The sequence below is a fragment of the Tamandua tetradactyla genome, chromosome 2, assembly GCF_023851605.1.
Source record: "Tamandua tetradactyla isolate mTamTet1 chromosome 2, mTamTet1.pri, whole genome shotgun sequence".
In the NCBI taxonomy this organism is placed as follows: Eukaryota; Metazoa; Chordata; class Mammalia; order Pilosa; family Myrmecophagidae; genus Tamandua; species Tamandua tetradactyla.
In genome coordinates, this window is record NC_135328.1 from 203683674 (window position 1) to 203699338 (window position 15665).

The 15665-nt window shown below is 54.9% G+C and overlaps 2 protein-coding genes across 3 annotated transcripts; both read right to left on the reverse strand.

Moving 5' to 3' along the window:
* Window positions 1–3792: 3792 nt before the first annotated feature.
* C1QC (complement C1q C chain) lies at window positions 3793–8102 on the reverse strand. The gene is made up of 3 exons (XM_077150917.1): window positions 7972–8102; window positions 7441–7622; window positions 3793–4663 (listed from the first exon to the last, which is right to left on the reverse strand). The coding sequence occupies exons 2-3, from the start codon at window positions 7613–7615 to the stop codon at window positions 4107–4109; spliced, it is 732 nt and encodes a 243-aa protein (XP_077007032.1). The 5' UTR covers window positions 7616–7622; window positions 7972–8102; the 3' UTR covers window positions 3793–4106.
* A 3384-nt stretch (window positions 8103–11486) lies between these two features.
* On the reverse strand, window positions 11487–14371 carry C1QA (complement C1q A chain). 2 transcript variants are annotated; one of them, XM_077150918.1, is made up of 3 exons: window positions 14265–14371; window positions 13241–13404; window positions 11487–12278 (listed from the first exon to the last, which is right to left on the reverse strand). In XM_077150918.1, exons 2-3 carry the CDS (start codon window positions 13398–13400, stop codon window positions 11704–11706), a joined length of 735 nt encoding a protein of 244 aa, XP_077007033.1. In that variant the 5' UTR covers window positions 13401–13404; window positions 14265–14371; the 3' UTR covers window positions 11487–11703. The 2 variants fall into 2 exon arrangements, with proteins under 2 accessions (XP_077007033.1, XP_077007034.1); XM_077150919.1 differs by having other exon boundaries at window positions 13241–13426; window positions 14265–14322.
* Between the last annotated feature and the right edge of the window lie 1294 nt (window positions 14372–15665).

Consider the following 15665-nt stretch of genomic DNA (forward strand, 5'->3'; position numbering starts at 1 on the left):
GGGGGTGGCCCTCAGTGGAATGATCACGTGGCTGGCCTGGTGCCTGAGCACTGGGTTTGGAGTCAGAGACCTTGGTTCCATTTCTGGCCCTACCAATTCCCTGCTGAGAGTTCTTTGCCAAGGGAACCCAAGGGAACCCCAATTTTCTTCTCTCTATAATGGCACTATAATCACACCTGCTCTGCAGCTCGCATGGGGCTCTCGGAAGCTCAGATGGGATGATGGAGGAGAAAGCATGGGGGAAGTGTAAAGCATTGTGCACCATGTTAATTGTTAACATCTCTCTATGTTCCAGGCTTCCACTTTTCAGAGCCCCTCAGTTCTGTTTGCTCCCTTTCTGCACCCCAGTTCTTTTCCTGGTCTCAGAAAATAAGAGTGAATTTTAAACATGGTCATTATTTATTTATAGGCCTCCCTCCTCCTCCAGAAGGACTTAAATCTGATGATAACAGACAATACAAAACACAGGCTGGGGACTGGAGCTCGTTGATCCTGGAACCACAAGTGAGGGCTGGTGAGGACCTAGGAAAGCATCTAGCCCACCCCCCATCCCCCATCATGTATACGGGGAGCTGAAGCCCAGAGAGGAGATGATCATTATCCGACAATTATTTCCTGTGCGTGTCTGTGTGCTGGGCGCCGGATATAGAGCCATGAACCAGATAGCTGTGCTTCCAGACCCCAAGGATCCTCTCTTCTAGTGGGGGAGGTTGGTGTTAGACATTGAATGACAGGATTATTTCATTGGGATGAATGTCACAAAAAAGAAGAGACTCCTGGACCCCACACCTCACTGCAGATGCAGGAACCCCTAGCATCCCTGGCACCAGAGTTTTAGCCTCCTTACTGAGACTGCATCTGAGACAGTGTGATGCCCCTCGCAGGGATGCTTTCCTGGCAAGGACCGGGAGCTGCCTTAGGTCAGGAGGGCACTTTTTGGCATCTGTGCTTGGAGATAGATAATTGTCGGGTTTTGGTGGATGCTGACTGATGGAAATGAAATGTTAACTGTGGTGGGTGATAGAAAGGGCCAAGACCAATTTGATAAACATCAAAGGGTGTCTGGGCTTGGCCAACAGTAGAACCAGAGTGACCTGGGCTGGAATGAAAAGCAAAGGAAGGTGGGCTCTTAGGGAGCTAGCAGGGTGGAAGTCCAGAGGTCCATCAGGGGGTTCCCGAGGCCTCTAATTCCTTGGTGGCTGAGGGCAGTGGAAAAGATGAGCTTGAATTTGGGGCAGAAGTGGAGTAAGGTTAAGAACAGGGAGCAGCAGAAAGGGGAGTGAAGAGCCTTTGCTTTGTGATCAGCCACTCCTGAGTTTGACGCCCAGCTCGGCCTCTAATTGGTGTGGCTCAGGAATATCTGTTAACCCCATTTTCCCCATATATAAGTTGATGGACTAGGCACCCACCTCCTGGGGTCCGAAGAGGTGATCCTACTGAGTACTCAGCTCTTAGTAGGCACCCAGTGCATACATGGGACTATTGTAATTTATTATTAAGAGAAGACAGAAATCTTCGGAGCCTGCTAGCAAAGGAGCCAGACCTAGATTTGGTGGAGGGGGAGGGGACTGAATTTAGGAATCAGGTGCTGAGAGGTCTCTGGGCCTTGACCCCTGATGGACTCTGTACCAATGAAATTGCTGTCCCTGAAAGAGAGGGGATGATTCCAACGATGGGTGAGAAAAGAAACCTCCTAAAATCTCTCAACTCTCTGTGGTCTGGAGGAGATCCCTTACAGTTTGGGGTCCCCACCTCACCTCCAGCACCCCTCCTCACCTCCAGGAGGAGGCTGCCTCTGCCTGCCTGCCCCCCTGAAAAACTCTTGCCTGGCTCCCCTTAGCAATGCAGACAAGCTGATATTTTCAAAGACCCGTCTGTCCTGAATAAGGGAGAACAAGGAAACAACATGGAAAATAAAAATGGCACAATAAATGTCATTTCCAAAGTACAGGTTTGTGATCTGCCACTGTGGCTTACATGCACAGGATATTGATTTTTTAAATAAAAGTGAAATGAGAAGAAAGATGTATCCCTTGTGGCGCTGCCGGGCAGACTGCTAAGTGGTGGGTGGAGGGGAGGCCATGAGCGTAGTGGCTCTGTGACCCAACCCTGTCCCTGCCAGAGGTGCCCAGACTGGGTGAACTAGGCCCAGCTCCTCTGCCCTCACCTCCTGTTCTCATTCTCTTTGTGCATGTGTCTCTCTCCTCTCCCCATCCTGCACATTTCTTGTGTCCCAGTATCTGCGAGGAGCTTAGGGATACAGACGTGTATCAGGAGTGTCCTCGCCTCAAGGATGCTTACAGAGCTAAGTGAGTAAGTGCTCTAAAGCCACTTTGGAACCATCGGGTTTGCCGGGTTCATCCATTCACCCCTAACCCCATCTTCTCCAGACATTTATTAAACAGCCTTAGGTCTCGGAATCTGTTTTTTGTTTTTGTTCTTATATTTAAATAAGCCTGCAGATCATTTTGTGGCGTCGCTGGATTTGGGAACTGGGCCCTAAAGTGCAATGAGCTTGAGGTCCAAGCCTCAGGAAGACACTGTGGGGACACAAAGGGGGGTGGTATTCAAGGAAGGCTTCATGGGGGAGGTGATCTTTGTGTTGAAGCCTCACAGTTAAGTGGGCGTTTAGCTAGGTGGATGGAGGATTTGGGGGTGGGGTGGGGGACAGGAGGCTCTGCTGGATGAAGAGACAGCATGAGCCAAGGCCTGGGAGTGTGAAAGAGCTTCTTTCAAATACAAAGGCACCAAAGGGCACGGAGGTGACGGTAGAACTTGGCTCAAGCCCTCTGTTCTTGCAGCCCACCTCCATCAGCTGGCACCTCGGTGAGCTCCACGGGGCCTCTTGAGCCAAGTTGAGATCCTGGTCGGGCTGGGGCCGGGTTCTCTTGGGTTCTCAGTCCTCGGTGGACTGAAGCATGGACCTGAAGTCTCCACAGGAAAGTTGCACTTTTTATGCCTGAGCTGTGAATTGCTTCTGGTGCCCACTATAGTAAAACTGCTACAGCAAATGGTGGGCCTCCCTGGCCCCCCAAAAGGATTCTGGCTGCTTGGCCCAGAGGTTAAAACCTGATGACCTGCGGAAAGTGGCAGTTTTCAATTAGTCCCCTGGGGGCTCCCGGAGCCTGTGGGTGGGTCTGACTTCCGGAGAGCAGATTCTCACTCACTCCCCCACTCATGCCCACCTCAGAGGGTGGTTAGGAATATTAAAGAAGTCAATACATATGAAGCATTTAGCATAATGCCTGGCATGTAGTAAGTGCTCATTAAAGGTTAGTTGTTATGAGTTTTATTCACTCATTCATTTACTCTGTTTTTGGTCATCCATTTACCCATTTCATTCATTCATTTATCCATGTACTCATTCACTCATTCACTTGGCACAAATTCATCGCACATCTAGTCTTTGCCTGCATTGGGCTTACCTGAGCCCAAACCTCTCCTGTGACAAGGGCTCCCAACATTCAACCTAGGTCTGGGAATTCAAACACACTGGCATTTACCTGTGAGCATGGACAGAACTTTAATGACAGCAGTATCTCTCGCCCAAACAAGTGGCAACACACAGCACCTGGGGACTTCTTGTGACCTCTAACCACACTTGAGCATCTGTCTCTCTCCTATCAGGCCAGAGATACTGAGCGTCAGCATTGGCAGCTGAACTTGACTGAGCACTAACTCTGTGCCTCGTCTGAGTCTAGAGCCCATGAATAGTTGGAACAGATGCAAAATCAAAGACGAGGAGACCAGCTCCTTTAAGAAATCAGCAATGAAGAATCTGAGCAATGCACATCCGTTGATTTAACTTTATTTCCTTGCCTCTTCCAAGACTTGGGGTGGTGGAGTGGTGAGCCAGTACCAGAAAGTATTGGTTAAGTGTCAAAGGAATGGTAAAGGAGTGATTCCTGAAGGCGCTCAGGGGAGGAAGGGGAATCCTGGGATGGGAGTCAGGGCAGGCTGCCTGGAAGAGGAGTCCATTGGGTGGGAAGAACGGCTTGAGCGAGGAACAAGGGCCAGGCAGCCCAGTGTGGCTGGCATGACGGGTTGGTTCAAGGATGCCGAGGGCGGTGGGGGCAGCCCGAGGGGCTGGAGCCGACCTGCCCGCCCTAGTCGGGGAAGAGCAGGAAACCCGAGAAGACGCTGTCGGAACCCTCGATGCCCACCATGCCGTTGTAGTCGTTGACAGCCAGCCACACCTCCTCGCCCACCTGCAGCCGCAGCAGCACGCCGCCCGAGCTGACCTGCTTGCTGTTGGACATGTGGTCGCAGAAGATGGTCACCCTGACGTTGCTGCGGTACAGCTGCACACACAGGTTGGCCGTCTGCGACGTGTGGTAGACGAAGTAGTAGAGGCCGGGGACTTTGCAGGTGAACTTGCCGGTGCTCGTGTCGTAATCCCCCTGGGGGTTGGTGACCACCGTGTTGAACTTGACCAGGCTGTTAGGCGCCGGGTACTGGGCCGTCTGCCGCGTGACCGTGAACACTGACTGGTACTTCTGCTTGTACCTGCCCTCTTCGCCAGGTTCCCCGGTGGGGCCAGTGGGGCCCGGAGCCCCTGGAAGCCCAGAGGGCCCCATGGGGCCATTTTTCCCAGGCTGGCCAGGTGTACCGGGCTCCCCTTTCTGGCCCTTGGGTCCTCGTGTCCCGGGGATAGCTGGGATTCCTGGGGAGAGAGCAGGCGGAAAGATAGTGATGGGGTAGGGGACAGGGTAGGGGGCCCTGGGGGGGTCCTCTTGGGAACATGCCAGTGGTGTTTTGTCTCTGGAGACTTCTTCCCCCAGAGTGTCCACCTGGAGCAGTAAAAGCAGGCATGGAGGCTTTGGGCAGAGGGAGGGAGACCCTGGCTCTGACTTGGTTAGGGTACTTCCCTGTCTCTTGGCCTCAGTTTCCACATTTGCGATGGAGAGGGTAGAACAAAACCAGATTCCCAGGCAGCTTTATGGGAAGCTCATGGAGCTTAAAGCTTCCTACTCCTTACTTGCACCTGCCCATTCAAGCCCCTTTGTCTAATTCTGTATTTGTAATTTTTTTCACCTTTTTCTTTTGAAGTAATTATAGATTTATAGGAAGTTGGGGGGGGTATGGTAAAAGGAGGTCCCATGTACTCTTCACCTGGTTTTTCCCAATGGTACATCTTGTGTAACTAAAGAACAGTACCCAAACCAGGAAATAGGCAGGGGTACAAGCCACAGAACCTATGCAGATTTCACCAGTTTTACATGCACTCATTTGTGTGTGTGTGTGTGTGTGTGTGTAGTTCTATGCCATTTTTGTCACGTGCATAGATTTGTGTAACCACCACCACCACCACCAAGTATATTTGTAATTGTGTATTATTTTTCTTAAAGAAAGCTGCAGAGTCCCACAAACTCTGTCTCTGAGCCTGGCTGGAGCAGTATGGCAGCTGCGCCTCTCCAGCTCACCCCAGCCCCACCCAGCCCACTTCAGACCCTGGGGACAGCTGGCCTGATTCAACTTCGCTCCTGTTTCAGACAAAGAAATTGAGGCCAGGGATTTGCCTGAGGCCACGCAGCCAATGGAAGGTGGGCTCAGATCCAAGTCTGGCTGCATCCCACCAGGTCCTCCTTTATTCGTTGCTGCCCTGAAAATCTGCACCTCTGCAGAGAGTCCTCTCCACTTGTCCAACCATCTTCTCAATCCACCTGAAGTTTCCCTCTTCCAGGAAGCCCTCTCTGACTGCTACCCCAGGCCTCATGGTCCCTGCACTCCTTTGGGGGATCTAAGTAGACCAGTTTTTGGCAGATCCTTGTTAACCTTATAACTTGTTAACCTTTTAGGTCCCAACACCTCTGCAGTGAGTCAGTGAAGCTCAGAGGTTAAGGAGTGTAGGATGAGACCACTGAAGTGTATGCTTGACAGTGGTTGCAGTGGGAGATTTTGCATTGTATCTGTTCCCACAATAAGATGTTTAAAAACAATAATCAAAGACCTGGCAGACCCCAGCTTCAGGCCTCATGACTTCCCTCCCTGAGCTGCTGTTTGCTCCATTGAGATAAGGGCATGGGAACAGAATACATCTCTAGGAGCTGCTGGGAAGTGGAATGAAACAATGAATGGGAAGTTCTGGGCACAGCATCGCCAGTGTGCGCTAAGGCAGGCGTCTGTCCATCCATCTACTGGCTGTTGTGATTCTCAGCAGGCAGGTGACCCATCCTTGGTGATGGCTTCACAAGCCCACCAGAAAGGGGCAGGAAGCAGCGGTGGGGAGGGGCTGAGAGGTAGTGGAGGGTAGCGGTTAAGGACATGGGTTTTGGCGTTGGACAGGATTGGGACTGCTGCTGCTGTGTGACTCTGGGCAAGTTGCTCAATCTCTCTGAACCCCAGGTTTGTCATTGTAAAATGGGACGAAAAATTCCTTCTTGAGAAGGTTTTTGCCTGCATTTTATCCTTTGTGAAACGGAGTTATCTACCCCATGAGGTGAATATACACAGAACATTTGCCACAGTGGTCACCCTAAGTGGTGAGATGGCCAGAGGCAGCTGTGATACAGGTCCCCAAAGACATCAGATCTCCGGGCCCATTCAGCTCACCCAGAAGTGGAGAATTCCCTCTGGAATGCTGGTAAAATTCCATTCCACTGCCGGCTGGAAAGATGACTCTGGGGAAATTCCTAAGGACATTTCTCTCCTCTGGCCTCCCCACCTGCCTCTGCCACCCCCACTGCCTCTCCCCAGCCCCACCCCAGTGTGACAGGCTGCTCCAGACACCCCAGACCCCTAGGCATGCCCCTACTCACTCACCGACAAGGCACACCTGCCCTGAGACTCCCACTCTCAACCCAACACCGTGCCCCTGCATACCCTCAGCTCCCTGCTCTCATGCTGGGGCTTGCTGGAATCTACCAGAAGATTCTGTGGCTGTGAGACAGACTCTTCACTCCCCACCCTTCCAACCACTCAGAGAACCTGGGAGGGAGGTGACTACAAGCTCCAATTACACAACCATAGAATAATCACAATTAGCTTTAACCCATGCTCAGTACTGTTGCATGTTTAAGCCTATTTAATCCTTACAGCATCCTTGGGAAGCAGGAGCTACGCTGTCCCCATTTTGCAGATGAGAAGACTGAGGCACTGCGGGGCTAGGAAGCTTGCATGAGTTCAGTTTACAGAGCTGGGGCACGGTGAAGCTGGGATTTGAATCCCGGCAGTTGTGTGTGTTCACTGTGGGCCCCACCGTCCCCCACCCCCACCCCTGGGTGTCAATGTTGCACGATAAGACGTGGAAGGATTGTGATAAGAGAACAGCAGAGCCCTGTAGGGTTTACCAAAGGCTTCAGAGTTCACGAAGCTTACATGCATTATCTCCTGGGATCGTGTCTGCCACCTGTCAGGGAGGCCCTCTTATTCCCTCCCTAGTATCAGATGAGGAAATGCTGTCCCACGCTCCCCCCCCTCACCCCCCCCCAGCAGACTCACCTGGCTCACCCTTGGGCCCCCGCAGTCCATCGTGCCCGTCCTTTCCGGGCGCCCCAGGCAGGCCTGGCATCCCTGGGATCCCGTAGCAGCCTGAGCTGGCCTGGCCCCCCAGGGGCAGCACCAGCAGGAGCAGAAGCAGGTTTAGGCTGCAGTGGGGCAGGGAGCCGGGCCCCATGTCCAACCTGGCAGGGAGCGGGAGGGGGGAGGAAGCTGAGTTGGCCACCCAGCCCCTCTCCCACCCTCCTCACCCTTCTCCTTGCCCAGGGCTGGTGCTTCTCAGCCCTCAGGGCCCACCTTCCTTCCCCGGCCCCAGAGCCCTTGGCGCCCGTGTTGGAGGGTGGGTCCTCTTCCTTGAGTCCAGGTGACAGGACACAGCAGGGAGTGGGGGCCTTCCTCCTCCTCACAGACCAAGCGGTCCCCGGGGCTGAGTCTGGAAGGGGAAGGTAGGAGGCAGGGGGCGGGGGGCGGGCGGGGGGTGCGGGTAAGAAGAACCGCCATCTGCCCTCAGCTGATCAGGGGTCCTGGGCTCACCTGGGGCTGGGAGGCTGCTTCTGGCCTGGTCACAGAGGTGTCCTCAGATCTGCTTCCCCTCTCCCAGGCAGGAGGACACCGTGTCAAAGTGGACACAGCAAGGAGAGCCCAGAGCTGGGCGGGGGGCGCCCCCTCCCTTTCCTTCCCCTGCCCTCCCCCATCCCACATCCCCTTTCCCATCATTTCCCTGACTCGACACTTTCCTGTGGGTGCTGAGCCAGGCTGACCACAGCGCCACCCCAGCACCCCCCACCCCGGGGCTATGGGGGTATGAAATGAGGAAATGCCCCGACATCTGGTTAAGGGTGGGGAGAGGTGTGCGGAAATAGATTTCCCACCAAGTCAAGTTCAGCACATCTAATTCCACCCCCTGGCTGCCATTTATTGTGCCTGAGACCCAGTTGTCTCACGACACCCTAGGAGGAAGTTACAATCCCCTTCTTTATGGGCAAGGAAACTGAGGCTGAGGGAGGTGACAGGCTTTGCCCAAAGCCACACGGAAGGGGTCTCTTGGGGGTACAAGCCTTGCTCTGACCCCCTGCTCAGCAGCCCCAAGAACCAAGCCTCACGTGCACTGGCCAAGCAGCTGTCCCTATTCTAGGCACTTCCCCGTGTTCCGGGGAACATTTGCCATTCTTGGGGGTAGACACCTGGGAAGGGCACATCAAGCCTGCAATGGGGATGCCAACTGGCTGTACGGTTGCAGCCTTGGGTTCTCCTTCCAGCCCTGCCACTCCCTTTCCCGAAGCCTTCAGCAAATCAGTCTGGGCCTCAGTCTTCCCAGCCGTATACTGGGGACCCCAGGCTTTGGTTATTGGTGCCTCTGACTTTGTTGGACGCCTGGTTTCCTCTCGACCATCTCACCTTCCCTGTCAGCACCCTTTCCTCACCTCCACCCAAGGCAGCCTCTGTCTCTGGTCCTGAAGCCTATTGTGGCTGCGGAGGGGTTGCTAGTGGGGGCCAGGCTGGCAGAGCTGAGAGAGACCCCATACTTCCTACCCTCTTAGAGATTCTAGGGGTGAAGGAGTGTCAACAGCACAGGTTCCAATCTGGACCCTGCTCCTGCCTCCCGTGTGACTCTAGGTGTGTGCTTTCACCCACCTGGTCTTCGGCTCCTCCTCTGTAAATGGGGGACCCCGACGTCTCCCCCACGGGGCAGGGTGAGGAGTCAGCGCAGTGACGCATACGCGGTGCCCAGCCCGTGAGCAGAAGGTCAGAGCCCTGCCCTGCCTCGCTGCCTGAGCCTCAGTCTCCCCACCTGGCTGCAGAGTGTGGGGCAAGATCAAGGACCTGAGCCCATTGGCCCTGGGAGCCTCCAGGGGATGAGGGGCTGGGAAACACCGGGGAGCACCATAAATGGTGGACGCCGCGTTATCCGGGGGTGACCAGCCACACAGCGCCGGGGCTCCCTTCTTTCGTCCTCGCCTCGTCCGCGCCTGGGCCTGGCTTGTCCAGCAGATGGCAGCCTCGGCCCGCCGCAGCCTCCCCTGCCCCGCCTGGCGCTGCACGACCCCCTCCTCCCAGGGGCGAGTGACGGGCTGGCCGGGGGCTGGGCAGGGGCTGAATTCAGAGGAAGGAGGCAGCCGCGCAGGCCCCGCACCCGCCGCTCCTCCGCTGGCCTCTCCCGCCTCTCATCCGGCCTCCAGCTCGGCCGCGCTCTCTGAGTCCCCCTGCGATGAGAGAAGCCCCCGATTCGGGGCCGGGTAGCCCTGGTTCAAATCTAAGCTGCCACTTCCTTGCAGTGTGACCTTTTCTCTGAGCCTCGGTGTTCTCATCGATTTTCCGGGATTAAATACGTTTAATGGCTCTGAAAGGTCCAGCATGTTGTAGATGATCAAAAATATGTTTCTTTTCCCAGTCTGTGGTTTACATGTGTTCCAGGTAGGCAGCGGGAGAGCTGGAGCAAGGGAGGGAGCTGAGGCCTGACGGGGAGGGGGGGAGGGGGGCGGCACTGTGGGGGGCACGCTCTCCTTCCTGGGTGGCGCCTCACTTTTTCCTGCCCCCCAAAGACTGCTGGCAGACAGGGCAAGGGCCCCGAGAGAGGCTTTTGTGTGTACGGCGGGGGCTGCAGTTGAGCGTTGGGTGTACGTGTACGTGATGACTCCCAGCCTAGGGCATGTTGGTCTGTGCATACGGGAGGAGGTCCCTGCAGCTCGGAGGGTGGCTTGGTGGGAATCTGGGCATGTGTGGGTGTCAGTGAGTGAGAGAGCGCGCAGGGGGATGAGTATAGCTGGGTGTCGGCGGGGGTGTCTGGGTATCGACGTGTTTCTCGAAGGGTGAGTGTGTATATGTGCATGTGTACTTATGACGCTTGACAGGTGTCACTTGGATGTCTTCGGCAGGGGGTGCACGCATATGACAGTGTGTGTGTCCCCAAGTGTGTCTGTGGGTTTGCGGGCGTAATTCATCTGTATCTCCAAGGTGTCTGCGGGCGTGTATGTTTGTATAAGGGAGGGGATTACATGTGCCTAATGTTTTGGGGGAAGAGGATGAGTCTGGGACCAGGAATGAAGACCCGTGTGTATCTCAAGGGATGTGCATGTATGTGATTGTGTGTGTATATGTGTGTGTACGGGTGTGTGTGGAACAAAGATAAAACGGATTTCTTTGGGGGAAATGCTCAGAGCATTGGGCATTCAGAACTGAACTCCCAGCCCCTTTATTTTCCCCACATGCAAAGTTCCTGGTGGGGCTTCTGACTTCTAAGCAGCTCCCAGATGGGGTGAGTGGGGCCCTGGAAATGCACCACAAGGATTACAGTTCTCCCCGGCCCCCACCCTAAGCTGGGGTGCCTGGTAGACAACAGCTCCAGCCCTAGCCCCCAAGCCTTGTGGGGGAGGAGACCCAGCTTCCTGGGTCTCCGAGGCCTGCTGGATGCCCTTGGGTCACTTGCCTCCCCTCTCTGATTCCTGCCGTTCCTTCTCTGGCACAGATTTGGAAAAACACGTGTGATTTGCCACGTACATGGCTCTGGAAACCGATGAGAGTAGTGGCTACACACACAGCTTGAGTGTCAGAAAGATTTGAGTTCAAATCCTAACTCCACTCTTTAAGGCCTGACCTAGGTTTCCATCTCTGCTCTCCATCCTCGATTTCACTACGTGTGAAGTAGGGTGCTAATACACACCTCAGGGCCCGATTATGAAGGCATCAGCAAATTATAGTAAACACTAGCTGAAATTTGCATGGCCCTAACTATGAACCAGGCACTGCTCTGAGGTTTTCATATATTAACCCATTTAATTCTCTTAGCAGCACTTGGAGGCGGGTCCCCATTTTACACAGGTGAGGGAACTGAGCGTCACAGAAGATATGTGACATGTGCTTGAGGGTTCAACCAGCCAGTGGTGGAACCAGGATTTGAACTGAGGCGCATGAGGCTCCCAGCACGTACTAAACACATGATGTAAAATTCAAACTTCGGGGTCTGCCTCTTAAGCACTTCATAATTGTGGTTGCTCCTATGCCTCCCTCACTGGGCCCAGAGTAAAGGAAGGAACCTCGAGCTCAGCAGATACACATTCAGGTTTTTATTTAAGAATCGATCTTCTCACAACATGCAGTGGGGCAACAAGTCCTAGAGGCTCTCAGAGCCAGCCCCTTCCCTTCGGCCATTAAAGCAACAGAGCACAGAAGCCCAGAGAGGTGGAATGAGTGGTCCAGGGTCACACAGCAGGAAGCGGTGGGGGGGGGGGGGCGGGGCAGGATGGGGAGGGGGCGCCCTTGCCCGGCTCAGGTGGACGGGAAGATGAGGAAGCCGCTGAAGACGCTGTCTGCCTCGGTCCCCTGGTAAATGAGGCCCTTGGTGGGGTCTCTCTCGATCCAGACCTGGTCGCCGTGCTGCAGCTGGAGCACCGTGCCCCCCGACACCACCTGGAAGAGCCCCTTGCTGTTGGCGTCGCAGAAGCCCAGGGAGCGCTGGACCTGGCCCCTGGAGGAGGACACGATGGACAGGCAGATGTCCCACTTGGACACCACCTGGAAGGTGAAGTAGTAGAAGCCGGGCACAGCGCAGACGAAGCGGCCCGAGTGGTTCTGGTAGGGGGCCTCCTGGTTGGTGATGACCTTGTCAAAGATGACCACGTTGCCGCCCATCGGGGGGTTCCGCCTCACCGCCGAGAAGGCCGGCCGTGGCTGGTCCCTGATGTTCCCCGGGTTGCCTTTGATGCCCTTTGGCCCTGGGCTCCCAGTGGGACCTGGGGGGCCACCGTGGCCCGGGTAGCCCATGTGGCCGGCTTTTCCAGGGGCCCCGGCTTCCCCCTGGTCTCCTTTAAGGCCTCGGAAGCCCGTCCGGACACCAGCGGCTCCTGCAGGGAGAGAGGCCAGATTGGGAATGGGGGTCCGGTGCCCGCCCAGTCCTCGGGGAGAGGGCTGGGTCCCCGGGGGGGGGCTGTAGGATGGGGGAGGGGGGCTGGGGAGTCCTGGGCCTTTGGGACATGGATTCTGACCAGCTGTGTGACTTTGGGCAAATCTCTCCACCTCTCTGAGCCTCAGCTCCTGCATCTGCAAAATGGAAAGTGTGGCCAGGCACTTGGGAGAAGGTCGGGTGCCGGGACAGGCAGGGCGGGCTGGCTCCTTGGCTGTACCCTGACCACGGCATGCACTCCACACCCCTCCTGGCCACTGGGTCTGACTTCTCCAATTTCGGGAACCACACATAGGATGCCCAGAAGCAAATTGTTGCAAATGTCTACGCGATCCTTCTGGTCTGCTATGAGCTGGGAGGCTCAAGAGTTATATGAGACTTTCTTTTCCTACTCTGGCCATGCTCTCCTCAGCCTTTTTTTCTAACATGAAGGGACTGGGGAGGAAGAAGCAAAAAGGATCATTGTTGTCCATTGGCCCCTCTCTAGTTGCCAGGTAGAGGTTCCTTTTACAGATGAGGCTCAGAGAGGGTCAGTAACTTGCTTGAGGTCACACAGGAGGGTAGAAGGTCCTGAGTCTAAAGCCCTGGGCCTTATGGCTTTATTAACTGAGCAATAACCAAGGACTGGGCACTTGCTCGGCCCTCTCACATTCATGGCTCCCAGATACCCATTCACCAGAGGAGAAAGCTGAGGCCACAGGAAGAGGATGGGAGCACTAAAGAGGACATGGAGGAGCCTGAGGGCCTGGCCCAGAGAGAAGGCCAGGACCCCTCCACCCCCAAGGCCCTAGGCCAACTCAAGGTGGGGGGCCCCATGCGGAGGCTCAGTGACACCACAGGCCTCCACCCTGGAGGTCAGGCCGGGCCAGGGCTGAGGGGCTGGGTCCAGAGAGAGGTGCTTACCTGGCTCCCCTTGCTCCCCCTTGAGGCCCGGCCGTCCAGGTCGGCCAGGGATTCCCATGACCCCGTCCTTCCCGTCTGGGGCCCGGCACACGTCCTGGGTCACCGCAGAGGCCAGGGATGCAGCCAGCATGCAGACCAGCCAGCCCCGGGGGGTCTCCATGACGCTGTGCAGACACGGGCAGGGCCCTGCAGGCTGGACGTCATGTGCTCACCCACCCCCAACTCACACGCTGTAGTCCAGACACACAGTGACACGTATACCTCTCACCCTGACGCATACACACACACGCACACACGCACACACGCACACACCTTCCAGTGTCCACCCTCCATCCAGCTCTAGGCGCCCCACTCATAGACACAAAAACCACAAACACACAGATACTTGCACACAACTAAGCACACTCATATATTTGCGTGTACACATAAACCCTCTCACCGAGACAACCCTTCACCTACACAACACAGTAGCGGTGGAGAATTCTAGCACACAGTCCTGGACACAAACTGACCCAAATAGATACCGCTCCTCACTCACTGGACACAACAGTCATGGACTCCACCGATGAGCGACTCAATTGAACAGATATTTATTGAGCGCCTACTCCTTATTTAATTAACACTCTCTCACCCAGATGGTGAAGACACACACACACACCACACAGGAATTCACCAACACCCGACACAACACATCTGCTCACTCCCCTGCACGCACGGCCCCTTTCGGCACCCAACTTGAGGATGGACAACTGGGTGACCTCCCCCGCCTCGGTGGGGCCTCTCTGCTGGGCTCTGGCACCCTCAGCCTTTGTAAAACTTCTTGTATTCTGGGGGGGAGGGGTAGGACCCAGCAAGTCTGGCTACACCTGATGGGTCTGTGTGGATACCCCCTCCCCAGGCTCTGATCTCTCCCAGTCCGGGCCCTGGGTCAGCCCCCTCCTCTCCCCTCCCTGTCCTGGCACAGAACCAGCTAGTGGTTTTCCCAGAAGCAAATCGCACCCTCCCTCTCAGGCTCTGGCCTCACCTGCCTCTGGCTGTTAACTCCAACTGGATGCTCCTGCCCTCGGCCCAGGGACCCCTGTGGGACACCCAGCAGGGGCGGCGCCTGGCCGTGGCCAAGTTTCACATCCCTTCCCACTTCTCTTTTCCTTCTCAGGGCCTGCCCCTGGCACGGCTCCAGGGGCCAGGGATCAGGCCCCGCCAGGGACATTTTGAGCAGACCTCAGCAGGTCTGGGGCATTGGACAATCTACCCCAGCCACAGCGGGTGAAGGGACAGTGGGGGCAAGGCGGGCGTCTGCAAGGATGTGGGTGGAGGAGGGGGTAGCGGACGGGGCTGTGAGAATCAGAGAAGCATAGAACATCCGGTGGAAGGAATACTTTTTAAAAATCCATCACTTGTAGGATTTTTTCACGATTATGAAAGCAACATGTGTTCACTGTCAAAAGCTCAGAAAACAGGAAAGCGCAAAGAAGAAAGAACACTGCAGTGGCGAAAAGTAGAAGCTTGGCAATCAGCTTTCTAGACCCGTCTACTTCCTAACTGTGTGTCTGTGGGCACATTACTTAATCCCCTGGAGCCTCAGTTTTCTTATCTGTAAATAGGGAAGAACAGGTCCTACTTCGTAGGATTATTATAAAGTTTTAAGAGATGATATACAATAAACATTTGGTCTGTGTTACAATACAATAATTAGGCTTTATCAACCTCAAAAATAAAAGCCAGCAACAAAAGCCGGCATAAGTCCACCATGTAGAGATAATTGCTGTTAATGTTTGATCATCTAGCCTTATTCATTTCACTGCTCTTTACTTACCAGGACACCTGGCTCCATCAGTGCCAGCTGGGGCCCTGTGGGGCTTGAGTCATGTTCCCCGCCAAAAGCCATGTTAGGTACCAGCCCCGGGTCCTGTGGGTGGGAGACCCTTAGTAAATACGACCTTTGAAGATGTTATTGGCTAAGGCACACCCAAAGTGAATGAGGGTGGGCCTTAATCCAACAGGGCTGAAGCCCTTACAAGAAAAGGAAATTGGAACCAGAAAGAGAAGCCACGTGGAGCAGCCAGCAGCTGGAAGTCAACGGAACCCTGAACAGAAAGGAGAAGACGCCGCTCTGTATATTGCCGGGTGACAGAGAAGCCAAGGAAGTCCAGAGATGGCTGGACAGTTGGACACTGACCCCAGGAGGAAGCCAGCCATCTAGCCCCCAAAATTGGGACCCAGTAAATCCCTGTTGTTAAACCAACCCATTGTATAGTAATGGGATGACAGAGAGAATGTGGAATTATGCAGAGAAGATAGATTTTAACAAACAAGTATGAGTGCTGAATCATTACAGTACTATTTCTTTTAATCTCCAGTGTCTTAGAGCAGCTAGAAGTAAAATCCTAAAATCGTGGAACCATAACCCATACTAAACTCTGAA